This window comes from Macrosteles quadrilineatus, unplaced genomic scaffold (genome assembly GCF_028750875.1).
Source record: "Macrosteles quadrilineatus isolate MER2022 unplaced genomic scaffold, UCM_ALF_1.0 Scaffold_9__3_contigs__length_116548681, whole genome shotgun sequence".
In the NCBI taxonomy this organism is placed as follows: domain Eukaryota; kingdom Metazoa; phylum Arthropoda; class Insecta; order Hemiptera; family Cicadellidae; genus Macrosteles; species Macrosteles quadrilineatus.
Window position 1 is genome coordinate 85128026 of NW_026542602.1, and position 22513 is coordinate 85150538.

General features: G+C 31.7%; 1 protein-coding gene across 6 annotated transcripts; it reads left to right on the forward strand.

Annotated features, from left to right (window-relative positions):
• The first annotated feature begins 1392 nt into the window (after positions 1–1392).
• LOC129003187 (cytochrome P450 4g1-like) lies at positions 1393–18161 on the forward strand. Of its 6 annotated transcripts, none has more exons than XM_054431462.1 (13): positions 1393–1447; positions 5213–5415; positions 6444–6565; positions 7688–7799; positions 8881–9066; positions 9791–9866; positions 11711–11843; positions 12338–12413; positions 13190–13290; positions 13803–13871; positions 14975–15140; positions 16113–16295; positions 16953–18161. In XM_054431462.1, the coding sequence occupies exons 2-13, from the start codon at positions 5229–5231 to the stop codon at positions 17138–17140; spliced, it is 1599 nt and encodes a 532-aa protein (XP_054287437.1). In that variant the 5' UTR covers positions 1393–1447; positions 5213–5228; the 3' UTR covers positions 17141–18161. The 6 variants fall into 6 exon arrangements, with proteins under 6 accessions (XP_054287437.1, XP_054287440.1, XP_054287439.1 ...); XM_054431465.1 differs by lacking the exon at positions 1393–1447 and adding an exon at positions 1496–1555; XM_054431464.1 differs by lacking the exon at positions 1393–1447 and adding an exon at positions 1526–1572.
• Positions 18162–22513: the final 4352 nt, after the last annotated feature.

Below are 22513 nucleotides of genomic sequence, written 5' to 3' on the forward strand. Positions count from 1 at the left end.
ACCAAATTATAAAATAAATACTGAAATAACAAACAATTACAAAGTCTAGAGATCTGAGAAACAATAACACACAACAAACAAAACAATAACATTCTTCAAATCCTATAAATTGATATATCTGAACTATTACGGTATTAATATTAAATACACTTAATACAGCACTCCAAGTTATCTAGACATATTTTTAATGTGTATTTTTTATGTTGAAGACGTTTGAGTGTGCTTATGTTGAATAAATTATTTATTATCGTCGAATTCACTTTTTTGTTTTATGGTGTTCCTTTTTTGATTGATTCTTATACTTTCTAATCCATACTATTATCAAATTGAGGTAGTGTATGTCTGTCTGTTCGTCCGTGCGGCTGCCACGACAAAAATACTAAACCGATACAGACCAAATTAAGCACAAAGATGGTCCACTACCTAGGAATGTCATAGGCCTAATTCACTTCCCTGAGTTCTTCGCGAGCTACGCCCCTTGGATATCCAAAGCTTTGAGGTGAGGTTTTCAAAAGTAAATATTAATTGGTCTCCATGGAAGCATGAGAAAATTCACAAAATTTGTTTTAATTTGCGTTAACAATTTAATGTAAACAGTAAAAACTGTTGTTAAAATGCTTATTTCACAATTTCAGACAGCTGGTCCAAACAAATTGAATACAATATTTTACCCAACAGAACTAATGTGCTAGTTATTTATGTCATTGATTATGGAAAATTATGTAATATATTTAAAAGTAAACATTAGGACAATTTCAATGTAGGTCATACATATTTGTTTTAATTTGGGGGCTCTTTGTTTATAAATTTGAATTACTTAACAAATTCTTGGATTAGGTGGTGTAGTATATCTTCCCGTTGCGACGCACAGAGATAGTTTTACTTGGTCAAATAGATTTGAAGTTGGTTGATTATAAAAAAAATAATTGAAACAGCAGAACAACCACAACATAACCCGGTTATAACTTAAAAACTATCCTAAGCTAATCTATAAGGATGATAAACATCTATGTAGTATGTATCTATGCTATAACCTACTAGGTTAATGAAGAATCTTCTCCGTCTTCATTATACCTTATTCTGAGGATGATTAAATGTACAATTGTTTGTAAATCATTTTATCAGAGTAGTAATAAGTTTTAATTGCCAAAAATATGCTCTAGAAACAATTATAGAGATATAGTAGAGGTATCTAATATTTTCCTTCTTAAAACGAGCCCTGAAACTAACTACCTATCTAATCAATAAGCGATCCACCTTGAATGGATGAAGTGGCTAGTAAGGAAACGTTCTACGATTCTACACAGACTACGGTAATTGCCAGGTGATTAAAATTTGATAATTGGCGAGAAAATTGCATCTGAGTGACCCAGCACTAAGCACACCGGCTTACAAGGTTACGGTCCAGTCCAGTCCGTCCTTACTCATACAGGAGGCGGAGTTGGTGGTGAGTAGTTGAGCATAGTTTGATATACAGTAGTAGTATATAGGTCAGACCTGGGCCCGGGACCGATTTACTTGTTCGTTTTGAGGCTCCCAGAGGCCAAAAATTAGAGTTAAGTTAAAATAATTGTACGCTGATGGTTGATTATTGTTGTATATTGGTTTGTTTCTGTTTTGTTATTGTTCTATTTATTTATTTGTTAGTTTAAGTATTGTTATTGATGAAAGTTGTTCTGAAAATCAGTTGTACTGGAATACATTTTTATTTAATTAATTAATTCCTCTTCATAGATATGAGAGTTTGTCACATTATAGATCACGTGAAAATTACTGAGTTAATAATGATGCTTAAAATTTACAGTAGTAGAGGCAGATAGATTTACAGTAGTAGGAGATGGACTTAGGCCTAATTTATTTTGAAACTCTTCTAGGGCTATGCCTCACTGGCTTCCAAAGTTGCCACGGTATTTTAACATTTTTAATTGTAGAATTTCCGTATGAGTGTTTGAACCAGGTGTTTAAACTGTGTTTGTTGATGTTTGTTTTACTTACATTTTGGAAATTTATGAGTTTAAATAACTCATAAATTTCCAAAATGTAAGTAAAATAATATGTTTGGTTAAAACAATGTAGTAAACTTTTGTAGAATTCTTGCCTATAGTTTTCCGCGAAATTTTTATGAGCTAAGAGATAAAAAAATAAAAAATAAATGGGTAAAACACTTTTGTTTTATGAAGCATCAAGTAGAACTAATTGATTTCATCGTTACACTAAGCTACGTTGTTGGATTCTTTGGGATGTATTGACCTAAAATGTAAGGAGGGGTTTAAAATAATTGATGTACACACAATTTCACCTTGGTTTGCGATGCACCAGGAATTCTTTAACATCTTTCAGGAAAAAGACTCAGCTTAGGCCTTTGGGAGCTTCTTTTACATTAAAAAGTAGTGCCCATTGAGAAGAGGCCGGGGCTCGGTGAGGTTTTTGGTACTTTAAGGGCTCATCTCTGCTATATTGGTTCAATTGGGGCCAATGTAAAAAATATCAAGTTTAAAAAAATGTGGAAACCAAAATTTCAGAAACTTGATGTCCCAACAATTGACATACAATTTTTTTAACATTTGAAATGCTACATTTTAGTTTATACTTTGCCACATCCATTGTTATAGACTATAAAACATTTTTATATCAACATTTGATTTTAAAATAACAACGAAAGTTATTACTGATCCTGAACTGATAGATATAACTTAGATATGTATCCACAAGTAAAATAGCCTTAGTAAAAGAGTGATTTAATTATCTTTAATCAGTTTTCTATTCGTCATTAGTTCTGCATTCTCAGCATAAATTAGATGATAATGGCGTTAGCAATTACTATATACAATTACTATAGCATCTCCGGCCTATAATTGTGTAATTGTTTTCGTTATGTACTATTAATATTTACACGTAATCTTTGAGTGAGGCAGGTAGAGTTGCTACTGTTAACACATGAGGCAAGGTATGTGATTATTTGTTGAATACGCTGTTAGGAGTAAAGTTTCAAGTGGATTTATCGACGCCTTTCTGATTTTATTCGTCCTAATTGGGCATGGCTTTTCTTAAATCCTCGTAGAATAAAGGCATTATTAAAAAAACGCGTAGGTACTATGAAGTCAATAACAATTTGCGAACCCCTTTAACTATACTATTATAATAGTACATACTAGTATAGTTTCAATTGCATTATAATACTATTATGAAATATAGCTACGATACTAGTAATAGTATATACTAGTATAGTTTCAATTGCATTATAATACTATTATGAAATATAGCTACTATACTAGGGAATAGTTTAGACCTATTTCCGATTCTGTAGTGATCGAGTGTTTTGCACTATTGTCTTTCAAAGTTCTGAGAAGAGGCTTTAAAAAGTAAATACCGATTTGTATCCATGGCTATAATTCTAAAAACTACTGTGTTTAGCTTTGTATTGACTTCTCAATGTAAGCTAAAAGAATAGTAAAATTAATTTTATTTTCCAATGCGACAAAGCTGACTTAGAACAAATAGAATATGGTATTTTGCTCAACCATTTTGCAAGATTATTAATTTTAACATTTTGGTTGTTTTATATATATGTTGCTAAATATAGATTTTTTTTTCAAAGAAATAAACTTCATTCACATTTTCCAAATTCAATTTAAATTTAAGATGCAAATTTATTCTATGAACCACTTTGAATACTGAAACTAATAAAGAGTCTGCACCCTGCATACTCTTGTAAACTATTAAGATTTTTTCACCTACATTTTGTCGTTGGTTATGCTTGAGTGCCCTGATAATATTTTACAATGTATTTAATTTTATTTCAAATTAACTAAAAATACACCTTAATACATTTTGATAAATTCAGTATGCTTTTTGCTACAAAGCTGCAAAGCTAAGTTGGACCAAAAAGAATATCGTAAAACTAAGTTGTATGCAGTTTATTCTTGTTTCTTGTTTGGCTAAAGTATAACAAGTTTTTTTGTAATGGCAAGTCTGTAAATGCAAATGTATTGAACTAATATGTCTTGATAACAGTAGTGACAGTAGTGAGTCAGACGTCGTGCGGGACAGATGCTAGTGCGGAGTCTATCTTTAGTTATCTCTTCTCGATAATGTTATAGTTGGTTATTTAATTCAATTATACAGGGTGAATTACAATATTATTATTACAATTAATGAATATAAAGTTTTCTACGCTGATACACTTCAGTGTTTTTCCGTTTCATTGAAAATATGTCAGATGTCAGAAAACTGTGTAGTGTGTAACATCAAATTGCAGCGACGTAATCTAGTTATTGCGTGTTCTGAGTGTGGTAAAAGTTGTAATCTTAAATGTGTTATGACGGAGGAAGAACTTGATTTTATTTCAAGTGAACAGATATGGCGATGCCCACTATTTGCAAAAATTATAAGACAAAGTCTCGACGATAATCTTATCTTGACTGGTGATGTCAAAATTTGTATCCTTAAATATTCTTTACAAGTTTTTGAATACCAGTCTCTGACGGTTGGTTACAGATTTAATTAACGTATTAATACACCTACTAGGGTTGTTTTATAACGCAAAAGTTGTCTAGTTAAGAATTAAATTTGATTTTATATCCAAATAAAGTTTATTTTTATATTGTTCCTCTAGGACCATTATTCCTAGAGAACATACCATTGTTCCTCCGTAGTGACCATAACATCTCTCTTGTTATTCGGTTTTAAACAAAGTTAAAGTAAAATAAATGGGGCTAGTAATTTAAATATACCTGTAGAAAAAGTCATAAATTAATTATGAAATACTAACAATTAATCTTGAATTGTTTGACAGGTCAGTGTCATCGATAGTAAAGTCAATTTGACGTGCAGTAGTGGTGTCATATATTGGATTGAAATATTTTCCCTGTTATTAGGCCTAGATAAGTAGTTGATGTTCGTTATGACGTCTCTAGGATTTACAGTACCTCGCCTTTCTTTTACATATATACAGTAGTTTTTTTTAAAATTAGAATTATAACATTGACAATGTAATAGCGTTTTGTAACAATGCAGTGAAACACAGTTAGCATATCAGGTGGTTAACGTTCATATTAACAAGTTTTGGAGTAATCAGATACCCTCAGCATTCAATATGTTTTGTGACTATAAATTACATTTTGTACAGTACAATGTTTTTGCAAGGAATCAGTACGTTCAACATCTGCACCATATAACACGTTATTCGCTGAAATTTATGGTCATTTTGCAGGTTCTGAGGTGTAAAGATGTTAGCAGCGCTACTCAATGTGTTGACCACATTGCTGATCTATTCGTCACTGTTACTTGGAGCATGCTGGGTCTGGTTCCAATGGAGTCACCGTGACTTACTCAGAGCTGCCAAGAAAATACCAGTGTCATATCCAACGATTCCAATCCTGGGTCACGCTTATATCTCTCTATTCAGTCCAGAAGGTATGTAGTCTACACATGCTATTTTATTTAGTTACTATTACCAATTTTACCTACATTCATGTTTGTTGTGTGCACTCGTATTCTATTTTTACAAGAGGAAATTAAAAATATTGCAGATTTTACATGTCCAATACCCTCAATGCTGGTAGAAATCAACATATTTGCATGTTAGAAAGATTGATAAAACCAAGTGTGTAGAGATACATTCTAAAAATGTAAGACATGAACATTGGTAAAGGGCGCAAGGGACAGGCCACGGGTAATTCTGTTTGGTTTCTGTTTGATACATATTATGTCTGCAAAGTACTAGTCTTAAAATATATGTAAAGCCCTTTAAAATTCTCATCTTATCTTACATTATTAGGTATCGGTAATACCTACTGTCCGCAATTGCCTCTTTTAAATGTGTCCGCAATATTCCACGTCCGCAATTATCTGCTATGCCTAGCTAAAATGTTACCAAACTTCATATAAGTTGTTCACAATCTTCTAAGTTTTACAAAATTACTTGGTCCACTCTAAGAAATACCAGAGGTCGTCCAGTGGTCAAAAACTCGACCAAAAATATGTAATGTACAGACTTCTCTATTTTCACCACACGCTGTAAATAAAACATGTGATTTGAATTTATTCAATTTGTTTTGTTTTTCTGCTTGTATTGCGTTGTTATTTCGTCACCAGGATGGCAACTCGGCAACCCATAAGCCCCACGTTAATTTTTTTTTAATTTTAAATTAGTTTTGTGCTAACTGTTTTTTTGAGCCAATTTTAATTTATAAGGGATTCTGCACCTCTACTGGAAAACATCTTTTTAACAGTATGCGTAGATTTTCCCTGCGATGCACACAAGCTGAGAAATCTTTTTTCAAGAAACATGCTTCCCTATTAATATTTAGATATCCAAGTTAGTTTATTTATTTTTGAAGGAACAACGAAACTACTCTATACGTAAATTAACAGTTGCACAATATGGTATACTAACAATACATCTAGGTTGTGCTGCTAGTTTCTTTTTATTTTTGTTTCAGAAAAAAGCCGTAGGATTCTAAATTTGACTGTTGGTGCAATGATAAAACAAGGATGGAAGACTATTTGTTTCTGGGTCGGCCCACTTCCACTTATCGTCGTAGGAGACATGAATGATCTACAAGTGCGTAAGCTTTCAGTTTTGAGTTGCTGGTTATTGCATTCTAAATAATTTTAATAAGGACTCTAAACTTTGACTTAACAACTTTTGATTGACTGCTTCGGTACATATAATAATGTAAATTTACTTGTAAAAGGTTCGGAAGAAAGTATGGTTTCGAGACTGCTTGAAGTTATAGAGAGTATTTCTTATTCCTACAAAAGTTTGATACAGTGGCACCTTTAATCCTTTCATAAATCCCGTAATGTATTCTTTTCTCCAATCCAAATGCTTAGTACGAATTGTTTGTGAAATATTTGACTGATTAAATAATAAGTTATGTCATTGAGATTACTATCGAAAATGACAATTAATTGAAAATGATGATTATTATCGAATGATTATTAAGAAAATGTTGTCATAAAATTTTGGTAAAGTTTCTGAATTTTGGAACCAATTGCTCTAATATATTTTGATGAAAAACTCTAATTATAAAAAAGTAGACTGTGTTTTTGCACTAAATATAATTTTAGGGAAAATGCCCATTTGATACATTGTTTGTGTACAAAAATTCATTGACCTGCTTTAACACTCAATAAAAATACTCTAGTATAAAGAAAGATGTATGTTACCTTCGGACATAATTCAATTTAAATGGGATAAGTTCATTTTGTTGTTTTTAGTATCATTAAATTAATAAACTTTTCTTCATAAATTATTTTTGTTGTACCCTGGTTTAATTTTAGATTTTCACACTTGGCTTCCATTCTAGATAGATGGTTTTCACCAATGATGTGTTTTTAAGATGTTTTGAAGCAGGTAGTTTTTTGGACAAATCAACCCAGGACAACTCGGATGGATTTTTTAAAACTTTAAACTTTGGAAATTAAACTGCTTGCATTCACAGTGTCTAGATCGATTGTTAAAATATACTCTAAGCGATACATTTTATACAATAAAATTATATGTAACTGCATAATGACTTTTCAAATATTTAAATTGAACTAATACTAAAATCGTATTAGAACATAAAACTTTTATATTGAATAAAATAAATACAACATTATTCATGACTGGCTTGAATCAATAAATACTTGACATTTGTGATGGTTAAGTCAAAAACTAATATTTTTGTGAATTTTCCAGACACTTTTTAACGGACAAAACACTGCAGATAAGCCGGAAGAATACGACTATTTTGTAGGTGGACTCGAGTCTGGAGCTGGGCCGTTTGGGCAGCACATACTTTCAGCGAGAGGTATAAACTATGATATACTATGATTCCTTTTCCTACAGTATTCTAACACATTATTTGCAGCATTATTGACTTATAAATTTCTCCGTTTTAGTCTACACATACTTCAATCAAGAGAGCCACTTCAATGGTTAAGGTATTTGTAAGTTCGGCTACATTACACAGCAAAAACTTTTTTTGATTTATAGGATTCATTTATCATAATCATTTTTTAACTAGTTTGTTTTCATGTAAAATGTTGTTAACCAAATTATTGATGTTTTAACTACCGGCACTCTACGTTTCGGGAAGTAAGGAAACTCTTCCGTTTTTAAGTGACCCTGGTCCTGTATCCTAACCCCACAATTAGCTACCTAGTTAGCCTACCTTGTCAATTTCGTATACATCAACAACACAATTTCAATCATGACCTTTAAAATGCAACTAATTTAAAAAACAAAATTTTTAACGAAAATAGATAATCTAATTTATTGAAACCTAGCCTAGTTGGTTTAGAAGTTATTGTTCAAGGACGTAGAACAAGTGCATCCTTAACTAATTACTTTCTAGATTATTTCATCTACAATTTTTTTATACTGCCCAAAACAATATTTTAAACAGTACTAGATACTAATTATTACTATAATTATGGACTTTGATATTGAAAATATACTTCTCGTCCTATTGTAAAATACTAAGTCTTTTAATTTTTTTCATGGCCGATTACGTTTCGTGGGATGATTTTAATTAAAATTAAGTTGCTCTCGTTTTACCTGTGTCTTAGTCTTAGGTGTTGATACTAAGGGAAAGGCAATTATGTACATTTAAAAAAAAGTTTTAGTTTATTATATTCAAATGTTTTAAAAATTGGGCCTGAATTTAAATTGAACTCTACTTATACAGTATATTGGATAGAAAAATGAATGATATTGTTCTTGGGCGTAGAAATGACAGTTCTATAAGGCATTGTGGTTTCTCAATTCTGACTCAATTGTTTACTTAGAAACCCTAACTTGTTCTGCTGAGTTGTAGATTTAATAAACAACCCTACATTATCAACTTGAGCATTACTTTCACCATCAAAACTCAAACATTTGCATTTTAGGTCAAACTTGGAAGCTCACCAGAAAACACCTGAACCCTATGTTTCATCCTCAGAATGTTCAACACATGATATCCGTGTTCAACATGAACAGCAGGGAGCTTGTTGAACGCATGAATGAACACGTTGGACTAAAGTCGTTCGATGTTATGCATTACACAATGGATCTTGCTTTGAAAACCATTTGCAGTGAGTACTTTGCAGTACTTACATTATGGTGTTTATAGGTATTGTACATTTTCCTAGGATTTATAATGTTACAAGTTTTTAGATGGTTATTTACAGGCGTTTTTTTTTTAAATATGTATAAACCTCGCCAAATATCAATACAATGTTGCAATATGCCCTACTCTAATATAAGTTAAGCAAATTAGAAACGAGTGTAGTAATAGCTATTTACCTTACAAGTGTAGTAAGAGCGTTTTTACATCACGCAGGTGAATGTTGTGCAACGAGCGGAAGCGAGTTGCATAATTTACCGAAGTGATGTAAACACGCTCTTGCGTAACGTGTAACGTACAAGATTTTACCTGACCCGACAATATACAGGAGGTTACGAACAATATTTTTCATTATCCATTTCACTCATCTTCTAACAGTAACGTTTATTTACAAACAAAAGCTGGTTATGAAAATTCTTCAAAACATAACAATAAAATTCAAGCGCACAGCTGATTTCTAGCGTTAAACGTCGTTGGCTCCATAGAGCTATAATTTTTAAGTTAAGCACTCAATGTTATTTAAATGGGTTTCATTACATCACCGAGTGAGTTTTTTTCAACTTTACATCACTCGAGAAGTAACGAAGTTATATACATCACGCTTGGGATAGGGAAGTTTAACATGGCGGGTTAGGTAAAGTATCTTTATCAACTGTATTTTTATCTCATCAGAAGTTATCTCTTTGTTTCAGATCTTATATACGGTCCTCTCGTTCCAATCGATATTCATTCAAAACCTTTCAAGGGCCTTATGAAAATTGTTGAGGAGTAAGTATAAAACAATCAGATGAAATCTTAGAATGTAATTTATTGAAAATTAAATTAGTTTTTCCTTTGAGTGATGGAAAAAGATGTGTTGCAAACACATAAATTATTGTCGCAATAATATAACATCAAGAATAAAGAAGGTTAAACAATACCCCCGCCGCAGCAAACCTGCAGACTTAGTGAATTTCCATTTGCCTGATTGGATTTAAACTAAAATGTCTCCTTAACGACCGCAGCAACAGAACAGTGGCGCGTAGGCTTAACTAAATTTTCGTTCTCAATTGGCCCTCTCAATGACCTGTGTTGCCTGTACAGCGAGGCATTTTGAGAAGGAGAAAACCGACCGGAATGCTTTAGGTTTATCAATAACGAAGATAAACATGGACAACCTTTTATGGCTATAAGTCAGGAAATGTTTGTATAAAACATTAATACCCCCGCCGCAGCAAACCTGCAGACTAAGCGAATTTCCATTTGCCTGATTGGATTTAAACTAAAATGTCTCCTTAAACATATCACATATATTCCATATTTAAACAGAATTAGTTGAATGAGTACTTAGGTTTGCTGCAACAGGGAGGGTAAAAAAGTTTTTTTTTATGTAAAATGTTAAAAGGTACTGTGGTTTAGTAAGAAATTAATGTATTTTCCAAGTTTGATCAAAATATGTTCATAAACAAGCAAACTACAACAGTTGACTTATCCTCCATAAGAATAACATGGGAATTTTAAAATTACAATTTTTTTGAATTTTCTCCGTGACAATTAGGCGCATAATAACGCTTCAATATACTAAATTATTTGTTTTTTTAAGCTCTACAAAATGGTTTAAAAAGAAATTGTAAAATTTGGTGTTTTTAGGGTCAAAAATGGGAAAACCCTATTTTTACCCCATTTAACCCCCCATAATCCCCCTTTCCCATAGTCCGATTATGCTGGTTCGCGAACTTATTCAAGTTTATCCCGCCTTACACCTTCAAACCAAATTTTATCAAAATCGGACAAAAATTACTCAAGTTATCGTGTGGATGGACATATATATATAGATATATAAAAATTTGAACGAATGGTGTTTTTGGCCTCTGGGGACATCAAAATGAAAAAGTAAATCGGTCCCGGGCTTAGGTAATAGACCTACGGTAATAGCTACAGGGCTAGCTATAGGGAAATTCGCTAAAATGTGATGGAAAATGTCTACAATAATCCATACCATGATAGTTATAACCACTACAGAGAAATTAACTAAAAAAATTTCTGAAGGCTCAGATCTTTTCTTCGTTTAATAGTATCAAAACTTACAGTCGGTTCTGTAATAAAGATCCGCATGCTCAAAAAGGTCTTCAGTTTTGTTTTAGATCATTTGCATATAATATTTGGTACTACAAATCCCATACATGTATGAATGAATACACACAAACAAGGGGTTCAAATGACTAGTAGGATTTCAGTAAATTAGTATTGACTAGAACTATACCTTTTTCCCACCTTCACGTCCTAGGACACTAGACTCTAGCCCGAAACTGTTTTACGCGTTATTTCAAGCTGGACCTAGAGACAACGGCATTATCACATAGATAAAGTTCATTGGTGATTAGAGAGATTTGGACCCTGGATCTCGTGGACCAGAGCTTTGTATTGTACCGCAAGACCATGCTCCACCAATTATTACTATACCAATAACTATACCCATCCCAATCATATAAGTTCATGTTGGCTTGTATAATAGTTCTACACAGCAGTTAAAGTAGTTATGTTTTAGAGTTAAAATAAGAACTATGTAACAGCTTTCAAGAATTGAACTAGCCTACACTACAAAACTAAATGTTGAATTGAACAAATTTCAGCGTTCCAGAGCTATTTATGAAGCGTCTTCTAAGACCCTGGCTAAGAATTGAATGGATATTCCAGCTTTTGTACAAAAACGAAAGAAATGAGATACAAAATTCCTGGAAGAATTTCACAGAACCTCTTCTAAAGGTGAGTCATATTTCTTTGGCCAAAGTTATTAAATGCTACTTCAACTAATGCAATTTATTTAATTTGTAAATGGTATTAAGAAACCTAGTCCTAAGAAATTTGATCTTCCTCCACCACTGACATTTTAGGTATGAAGTTTAAAAATAATTATAAAATGACTAGAACATCAATAAGTAGATTTGGATGAATGTCAAATGAAACCCACCTAATAAGACTTCCTCTAGATGTTGCTATTAATATTTCCAAGAGAAATGCGGAAAAACGGGTTTCTTCCAAAAAGGGCAAATATTCAGTCTTTAATTTTGAGTGGTGTCCCATCTCAATACTACATTTTGTATAATTTTAATCCGGAAGAAGATTAATCTATGATAGCCCAAGATATTGTGTGTCAAGTAATGCATATTTTAGTTCCAAATATTGGCTCAGTGCAATAGTGCATATTGTAACTGAAGTTTTTCATTGAACGCATAACCCACCCTGAATTGCTTTTGTAGATGGCTAGAAAACAGAAGTTGCAGAAGACGAAGAAAGACAATGAATATGTCAACACATTGTCTAACGAAAGTGAAGGTAATTATTATAAAATACAACTTTCAAAGAATTACTTAGTTTTATCGCACTAAACCTATTCAATTATGCAGAATTTTTTTGAACTTTTAATGCCAAATACTTGATTATGTTGAATCCCTTTTAGTAAATTTAATGGTGGTTTAAATACCTTTAATTTCCAGAGTGGATCTTGTAGAATCAACCACATTTTTTACTCCGGCAGTGGAGTAATTATAAACATTACACAAAGGTAAAAGTTGAAGTGATTTAAAATGGTATGAGCATATGAACCACTATTTTATCTTCTTTGTAATAATATTTTATCGGATGATAAATCTTTCTTAATATTGATCCAAAACTATCTACGAATTATCATCGTAAATGTGTATTGATAGGAAAATAGCTTTCTTACGCTGAATCAATTTATGTATTTTAAGGTAAATATAAAATACCTGAATTAATCATTGAGTGTTGAACCTTTGGCTGTTTCTACTTTTAACTAAATTCCACTGATTCTTTACTCTGGATTGTTCATTCACAAAGGTAACAGATTTTAACTGTTACGCAGTAATAAACTTGTAAAAAGCATGTGCTTATACTTACAGGTTTAAACTTTTAAATTTTGAAAATCTTGAGGTATTTTATTCATAGTCCAACAAATTAAATGCAATATCCACAGCATTTTCATACAACAACAAATATTTTATGTTATAATGAACCGAGATTAAACAACAAATATTTGTTAATTATTGTATGTATATGTTAGGTAGATTATTTCAATATTTCAACTATTACAGAACTACTAGACATGTTGGATGCTTACCCAGTACTTCAGCAAAAACACCCAGAATTCGCCGAAGCGCATATGTTAGGCGAGATGTTTGCTTTATATTGCACAGTAAGTCATATTCTAGTGTCAGCAAGTAGTCCTCTCATACTAAATGTAAATCCTGTTTTGAGGTGATAATGTACAAATTACAATTAAGGTTGTAGTGTTAATGTTTACTAAATGCGTATCTCTTATACAGAGACAAATCTTTCAATACTAAATTAACTGTTTTTGTCAATTTTAGAGCTCAAGCAATGGTTTTTAAATTGTATGTATTATTTGCTTAAATTAGGTTTCAAATCCGTTGAACGAAAATGAATACAGTATTAAAACGCACTACATGGACATCAGATTAAAGTACCTTAAAATATTCTCTTTGGCTGATTCATGGATGTAAAATATATATAGTAAGCATAAGTTCAATGTATATTTTAGCTTTTTCTTGTTAGTAAAAACTAACAAAAAATCAGATTTTAGACTTAGGTAAATCGTAATTTAGCATATTGTTACTATGCTATATAATTATGTTTTTTACTATAATTAATTGTGATAAAAAAATTCGTTGTAATATAATGTTTTAGGGAACGGACACGGTTGGTTCAACTACTGCAGCATGCATGTTGGCGCTAGCTCAGTACCCAGATGTTCAGGTAAATATTTTGATATCTATAGTAATTTATTTGCGTATTTATTGTAATTTATTATGAGTGACGGCTTTTTTAACAAGAGCTACCAGCCGCATTTGGGTCCCAGGGCGGGTACTATGGAAGGTAGTGGCTGTGATTGTATGTTTGTGGTGAGTGAGGTTCTTTTTGTGAGTGTGTACAGGTATGAGTGGTCTGTGTGAATGTGTTAGGGCTATGTGTGTGGAATGTATGTGCCAAGTCTCAGGCATTTCAAATTATGTGTTATTTCTAATGGGATAATTTCCTATATTTTTAACGTGCAAACTGAACGCGTGATATATGCGTGCATTCATTTTTCATTCATTTTTCGTACACTGTATCGTTTTGTATATATTTATCTCGTAAACTAGTTTTTTTTTTATTTATCTTTTCTTGTAAACAAAATATTGTGTACAATATATCTTATTTTCCCTTTTTAAAAGTAGCCTAAATTTATTGTTTTATTGTGCGGATGATGGACTCAATCCCCAAGCCCATTAGGGGATTACATTTCATAAATCGTTATTTGTACCATTGTAACTGATGTACTGTACTGAAATAATAAAGGATTCATTCATTCATTCGTTCATTCATTCATTAATTTATTATTCAACTTCTAACAACTTATAAACGGTCAATAAGCAAATATGCTGGTATATATTTCTAAGCTCAACGACTTATGTGCACAAATACGTTATTTAGATGTATTTTGGCAATAACAAATGAAGGATTTGACAAGAAAACAATGAAACTTGCAATGTCAAGTAAAATAACTTATTGATTTAGAATAGTGACTTATTCCATAAAATGATCAGCTACTTAAAATCTTCAAAAGTGTGGATTATATTACTTATGTTTCTAAATATATACTCTTTGAACTTGTGAAAAGACCACGTTGGGTCGTTTTCACAATCCTTCCTGATAAGTAATAATGTAAAAGGAAGCAGAGCTGCCAACTTTTGACCTTGTTTTGTCCCTATACAGTGACTCTCTCCGAAATTATAATTTGGTTGCGTTAAAAACAACCTGAAAAAGATTATTTTTATCATATTATTTATCATAAATATATAATCTGATAATGTTTTCAGGATAGACTGTACAGCGAGATCATCTCCGTTGTAGGACTAAACGACGACATAACTCCGGAGGACCTTTCCAGGATGCCTTATCTGGAACAAGTTATTAAAGAAACAATGCGCAAGTTTCTTATTGTTCCGTTCGTGTTGCGTAAAATGTCAAAAGACGTGGAGCTGAGTAAGTATTATGTCAATCAATAGAAATATCTTTCAACAAATTATAAGTTTGATCGTTTGATGGTTTAGAATATCTCTGCAGTTGAAGAACAGTAAACGTGGCACATTTTTAGCGATAGTTTAAAGGAAAGTAATCGAACAATCAAACGCAAAGCATCAAAGATTTATAAATAAACCTATGTTTTGTTACGAGAAAATAATGTAGACAACTGAGCCAATCTGAACTCAACCGAAACCCAACAACAATTTATTTTTCCTACAGTCACCCGACAAAGTTGGCTTCCTTGTACTGTTTATAGTACAGAAAGCTGCTAATTGCTGCATATTTATACTTTGTCGTACGGTTTATACTTTGGCGCACATCAGGATTCCAACAAACCAACTCAAAACAGCGTGGTTCTATTATGCACGTAATCCGTGTACGCTTGGAAATAGGTTGGCAACACTTAAAGATAATAATACTATGAGCAGCTGATTGACTATTATAACTACGATTTAACCTGTCATTTCGTGTTTATAGTTTATGTTCTCTTTTCGGTATTTCTGAACTTTCTGGACTTTTCTTTGAAACTTTTTTAAAACATTCCTACGATCTTAAGAAACAAGAAATACCTTTTAAAACATTTTTTAGGCGTGGAAACCACTGCAAATTACAAAAATATACGGAACTATTTTCTCAAGTCGCGGAGCACATTGCTTTGGCGAGGAAAAAATAGCGGAGTGATACGGACCGAGGACTACTTTCTCTAGGGCACCTATTTGTGTTGCCAGCTGAACCTAAAAACGTGTTGTATAGTGTTTGAAAGACTAATTATTTATATGCTTTATAGTGACTGTAGGAAAAATATAATGTGTAACACGAGTGCAAAAGGCATTTGCTGCACTCGAGATCATTCCGTAAACGTTGCTCTCGTGTGCAGAAAAGTGCCACTTTGCTCACTAGTTACACAAATAACTATTTATTTACTTGCAGGCAGTTGCACTCTCCCGGCCGGAAGCGTCATTGCCTGCAACTTAGCGAACATCCACATGGATCCAGAAGTATATCCGAATCCAGATGAGTTCGATCCTGAAAGGTTTTCAATAGAAAACTCATCGGATAGAAAAGAAAAATTCTCTTTTATTCCCTTCAGTGGTGGACCCAGAATGTGTATTGGTAAATATATTTTGGGTTTTAGTATCATATATCTCATTCAATTAAGGGGCATTTCGTTCACTCAAATAACTGCACTTTTTAAATAAGAAATTTCATTCTCGAGCTAAGATTAATAAGCGCATTAAGTAGTTATTTAAACAATTTGAAATTCAAGTCCTTATGCAATTGAAGTTAGTAATTTAAATAGAAACATACACCAGTAAAACATATTTCACAGGTTTAATTTTTGCAAAGATATCTTTAGCAAGACAATAAGATTTCTTTGCGGCATCCTCCTATAGTGATACAAATTTAACTCACTTCTAAGTTTGATGTTTACATTGGCTACTAATTTGTACATGCTGGATGAGTTATTGGTAAACTCGATGATTTACCTACAAAAAAAGTATTGATCCACAGTTGTGTTTTGTCAAATACAAAAAAGTTACAAAATAAAAATTAAATTGATCAGCAAAAAAAATCTGTAGCTCTTCATTTTTATTAAATTATGTTCCCCGGTTTATTGCAAAAGGTCGTTTTCACGTCTTACATCTTGGATGCTTTTCATTTTAACAGATTTTCACTTAAAGTTAAGCAAATTCACACAATACACATTATGCAGTAACCAATAGAAGACTATGCCACAAACAATATATATAATTAAAATATCTGTTACAGCGAAGAACTACGCCATGAATCTAATGAAGATCCAGATCGCTCATGTGCTGAGAAACTTTCGATTGTCAACAAGTCAAAGTATCGACAAAATGAAGAGGAAACTGATTGTAACTTTAGTGAGTACTGAAGGTTACAACATCAGAGTTGAGAAGAGAGTTGAGAACAGAACTGGGTTCCATAGTGATTGAATGTCTTCTGGATTGGTACAGATTGTGAAGAGATAAATTGCTAATTTATAACGTAACTTGGACAGTATAAAGGATATAAAAACAGGAATGCAAGTACCAAATAATTATTAACAAATTGTCTTAAAATTGTAAGATCTTAGGATTGTAATTATTAATTTATTCTTCTAGTCTTAAACAAAGCTCTATAATGTCTCAATTTTATTATACAGCATTGTTACAGTTGTAATAAAAAAAAAAAAATGGTATTCACATTTATGTTAACAAGTAAATTGGTGACTTGTCATGTTATTACAGAATTACTGTGTGCTTGTTACTCATAATTAAATCACATTACTTTTCTTTACATTAAACGTGACTAAAAATCAAATTATGATTTATAATTATTCTTATTTGGTATAGGATGTGTACACGTACAGTTTGTAAATTTAACAAATTTGTTTTATATTTGACCTGAATGCAGTTAGCATTGTGCAAGGCATTGTAGTACTGTATGAAGTTTGTGATATCCCAAACATAAGCATTATTTTTGCTATCACGGTAACCTCAATATAATAAAATTCCAGAAAAGAAGTATGCATTTAAGTATAAATAACATTTTTTGAGAGTTTCCATTATACAAATTTGAAATTGAGATTTAAAGGACATTTTATGTGTGTTACTAGTTTTAACATACCCAGTATTTATTTAGATAACTGAAGCAAATATTGTCGAAGTTTGTATCCAATTAATTTACATTATTTATAGACGATTTCTTGAAACACGAAACCATTTATGTTGCTTCTGAGAAATATATTACAATATAATTCTCCCCCTCTGTATGTTTGTTTTGTTTAATTGATAATCATAGTGAATTGACTTTATTGCTATTATAATTAACATACGAAATGAATATTTCTTTAAATGCTATCTATATTAAATTATTTATTTATCCATAGCAATAGTATAAAATACCATCTATATCAAGTAATTTATTACTGATTCCATGTTATTTATGGTTAATAAATCATTCATTTTAATAGAATTTCTTTAATTTTCCAAGTACTTAAGTTCAATAGTTTAACCATTATGCTTTTACTTTTGGAAATATTTCTATGTTCCTAGTCTTCAAATTTCAAAATCATTTACTTGTATCATATACCAATTTTTGTTTTACAGATTAAAAATAAATGATATTTTCTGATTATAATTAATACATTTTATTACAGGGAACGTTCTATAACAGTAATTCTTACTACAGAAAAACATTTTGACTTTATTTTGTTGACGGATTTATATTTTGTAATATATCCTCATAAGTGTGTACCTATGAAATCACCATGGGACTATCTTACAATGGAAAAAAGTAGTTTATTGTTCCGACTACCCTATAACACCCACAGGGATCAATGTATCAATACCAACAGACAACCATTGCTGCACCCATTGTTGTGGATTCCCATTCATCCGTCAAACTCACTAGACTACTTCACCAAGATTTTTAAATGTTGTGGCGTGAATGATTGTTAATGGCAGTTAAATAACAATAGAAATTTAGTTATTGAAATTGTAAGAAAGAAAAAAATACTGAAAGTAAAAGGGTTTATGTTGTAGTTCAATGTCAATGTAATACCTTTGACTATTAATACAAATTCTGTATCCAATAGTCAATGGTAATACTCAAGCGGATATATATATAATAAATTGTTATTGAATTTTTAATTTCACACTTAGTCTTATAATTTTTAGAAACATTTTAATTTTATTTAGGGACGCAATAGTAGTAGCACTTGGTTTAGTCAGTTTCGTTGACCTATTTGATCCAAATATTTCAGATTATTTAGTAATTTATTTTAGTAGTACCATAGATGAAGTAATATAATTATAAATAATGAATAAATAAATTTATTTAATTAATTAATAAATGATAAAAAATATTACATCATTATGGTAGTACAAGCAAAACTTTATTTAAAATATGTGAAATTTTTTCTTAGGAGATATACGTTTTAATGATTTAAACAATTATTCTTCTTTAAATTGTACACGTCTACAAATTATTTTATTAAATTGAGTCAGCCACTTTTTAAAAATTGAACAGAATGTACCTAAATGAGAGCCTCTAACAGCCTGTGGTACTATTGCGATTCTATTTTAGCATTAAATATTTTGTAAAAAAATGTATGTTATAACAAAGTATAGGGCCGATTACAGTATCTTTAATTTTGTAATGTTATTAATATGGTTGTGTATAAAAACTATATTTTACAGTAGTAACCTGTCAATAGTACTTTTAATAATTTTTAAATATAGCTACAACATTAACACCAGTACGGGATGTCAACTAAACGTCACTTCTCTAACATTTGTTTTGAAGCATGAACCTTCACGGGTGTATTTACATAATCGTGAGCCCAGCTGTTTTGTAAGTAATGTATTCCTACTCGGTCAATGCACTCATCATCTGTTTGTGTAGTGAATCCAACGTCAAAACTGGCAAGTTCGTTTTGTTGACAATACGTTTGTCACCTACATTTACAAAATAAATGTTGATACCACACTAATTATACTTTATCTAAATGTTTCAAAACTAAAGTACCAAAATATTTTGTGTAATTGCATTTACCAAATTACTAATCAAAAGCATTTAACACAAATGGTATAAGATAAGTGCTGAATCTTGTCCTTGAGTTATACAAGTTTTATTTTTAAATACTAAATATATCATCACTACGGCCTAAAGTGAAAGGGACCCGTGCTCTTAAAACTACTTCTAACTTATTTTCAAATTATTTTGCTAATGGAAACAAGCAGCTGTTTATTAAGTGGTTCAGTCGTTTCGTCTATTATGATTGTGTTAGTTAGTATACATTATACTTTCGATATGTCTATTAACAATAAGGCAACAATTAACTTCAATCTATTAAAGAATCGATACATACTTTCGTACATGCAATTTTGTTTACAATCGAAATTTACAACTGAGTTGACAACAGCTGATTTTTACTTCCTAGGGGATAAAAACACTTTAGGGGAAAAACCAACTTTATACCCTCAACGCATGTATAAAAACGTTTTTGTTGCAGTATGACGAAAACAGATTTTTAAACTTATAAATAATCTGAACAATACAACACATCAGCTGATCCAATATATTATAAAGTAAGTGGATATTACCTAATCAAATAAAATAACATTTATTTCAACAACGTATATGACGTAACACATTGTATACAAAGACACATTAATTGTCATTTCAAACCATTTTTATACATAAATTGCATTTCTATTATTTTTAGTATGAATAAATTAAAATTATTTCAGAGCAATACATTAGGTATGAAACGTGGGTAGGTTGAAGGGGGTCCTCAACAATATGTTGACAATGAGGACTCGTCGGTGACGTATCCACTCGTCTGGATTGAATCCGATTTTCTGCCTGGAATTGTTCAACAATCCTTCCACTACACGATTATTGGCTGAATCCTTACAAAGAGTAAAGGATTGCACTTGGCAATCGTGTGTAGGTGGGACTACTGTTGTATCACTGCCACAAACGGGAGACGCAAATAGCGAAAATATTACTGTAACTCACCACTGTGTTGTTTTTAAGAAACTACGGAGATTGGAAATTGCAGTTTTACTGGAGCGTGGAGTACAAATGTTTTGCGAATTAAAATAAACTAATTGCTTAAATTAATTTGAAGATAGATAGAAAGAGCATTGTGTCTTACTTAATATTTGTACAAACACGTTTTATCCTTTATCAAATGCCCATAAGACACCGTACGGTAGGCTTAACTCGTATTTAATTTAATAAAGAATATTTAGTGGAAAGGTTAAGGACAATTTTCATTAATGTATACATTTTACATTCTTTACCATAAAACAGTAAAATGATTGATAATGTTGGTGAGGTTTGTATTTGCACAACTTGGCTCCATCCTCTTAGACATGGAGTATATTGGACGCAAACTGCAACATAATTCGTGCTAACGTAAATTAACTTTTCTAAACTCTGATACTTAAATGATAATTTTACAGAAAAAGAACTTAAAATTGAATAAATTGAATAACTTTAATCAAAAACTTAGTCGGTTGGGTTGAAATTGAATATTAGGCAAAAATCTGTTGCGATTTGGTTCCTTTTAGATGTCATGTATATTGAATGAAAATTGCAACAGAAATCTTTGAACACAAAGTTATGTTCAAACTCTAAGCCTTAGTAATCAACGGGAAAATAAACGACCAGTTATAGTGTTTTCGGTATTGTAAATTTGATGTTACTATAAATAAAATAGATACATGCTGAAGGAATAAAATGTACAACAAATCCAATACAACTTTGAGAAACTGAGCAATAACCTCTCCTTTCCATCGGAGATTTGCAAATAACACGTATTGTATGAAGGACCTTTAAACTAATTAGCGCACAGTGAACAGAACAGTTGGAAAATGAAAGCAGCCTTGGTGGAAGGTTAGGCCGATTATCATATCTCGCCGAGGACTTCCTTCCGCTCATGTGTTAAACTGCGGTCTGGTGTTGTGAGTGACATAGAATATGTGACATAGACTATGTGAACGGAGTATGTGACTAACGGTGTGTGATATGGAGTTCGTGAACTACCGTGACATACTTACGTGATACACGTACGGGGCACTGAAAAGCTATTACAAACAGTCAATTAGTTGTTAGTATGTGACGTAAGTATGTACGACTGAGTAACCTGAAAGAGAAAATACAAATTAATTTCGCACTGAACTGTGAAAAAAATGTGAACTGTTTGTGAGCGAAACTCCTTTTAGGTTTAGATCATGCAAGACGGAGTATCATGGATACAACTGAACGGTAAACAAATTTTAAGTATGTTACACCATAGATAAATCATACTTGTGTTGCTTAGTCTATGGTTACACTGATTGGAGCCTTTACGAATGCATAGTGTATGAAAATACCACGAAAAATACTCGAATACTCATTAATATGTAAGTTGTTGCGTTATGTGATCGATTTTGTGTACTCAAGCCTGTATGAAAGTGTAATGCCCTAAACTGAAAAACTACAACATATCGCGTTGAAAAGCCATGACACAATGTGTATTAAGAGATATCAAGTTTGATCGATGCATCTTCCACTCGACACAAGACAGGCGATCGAAGTGTGATCTGTAAAACTGTGACGCAATGAGTGATGAAATACTGAAAAGTATTTAGATAAGTGCAAATAATGTAACAATGTATCATGTATCAGTGAATACATTGTGCGACAGGTGGGCCAGATATACACTATACATGTGTTATCTAATGGACATTTTATGATGCATGATGGATGCAAACTAACTGTTAACTGTTTGTGTGAAGAATAAATAACTGAGTGAAGTGTGGTTCAATGTAACA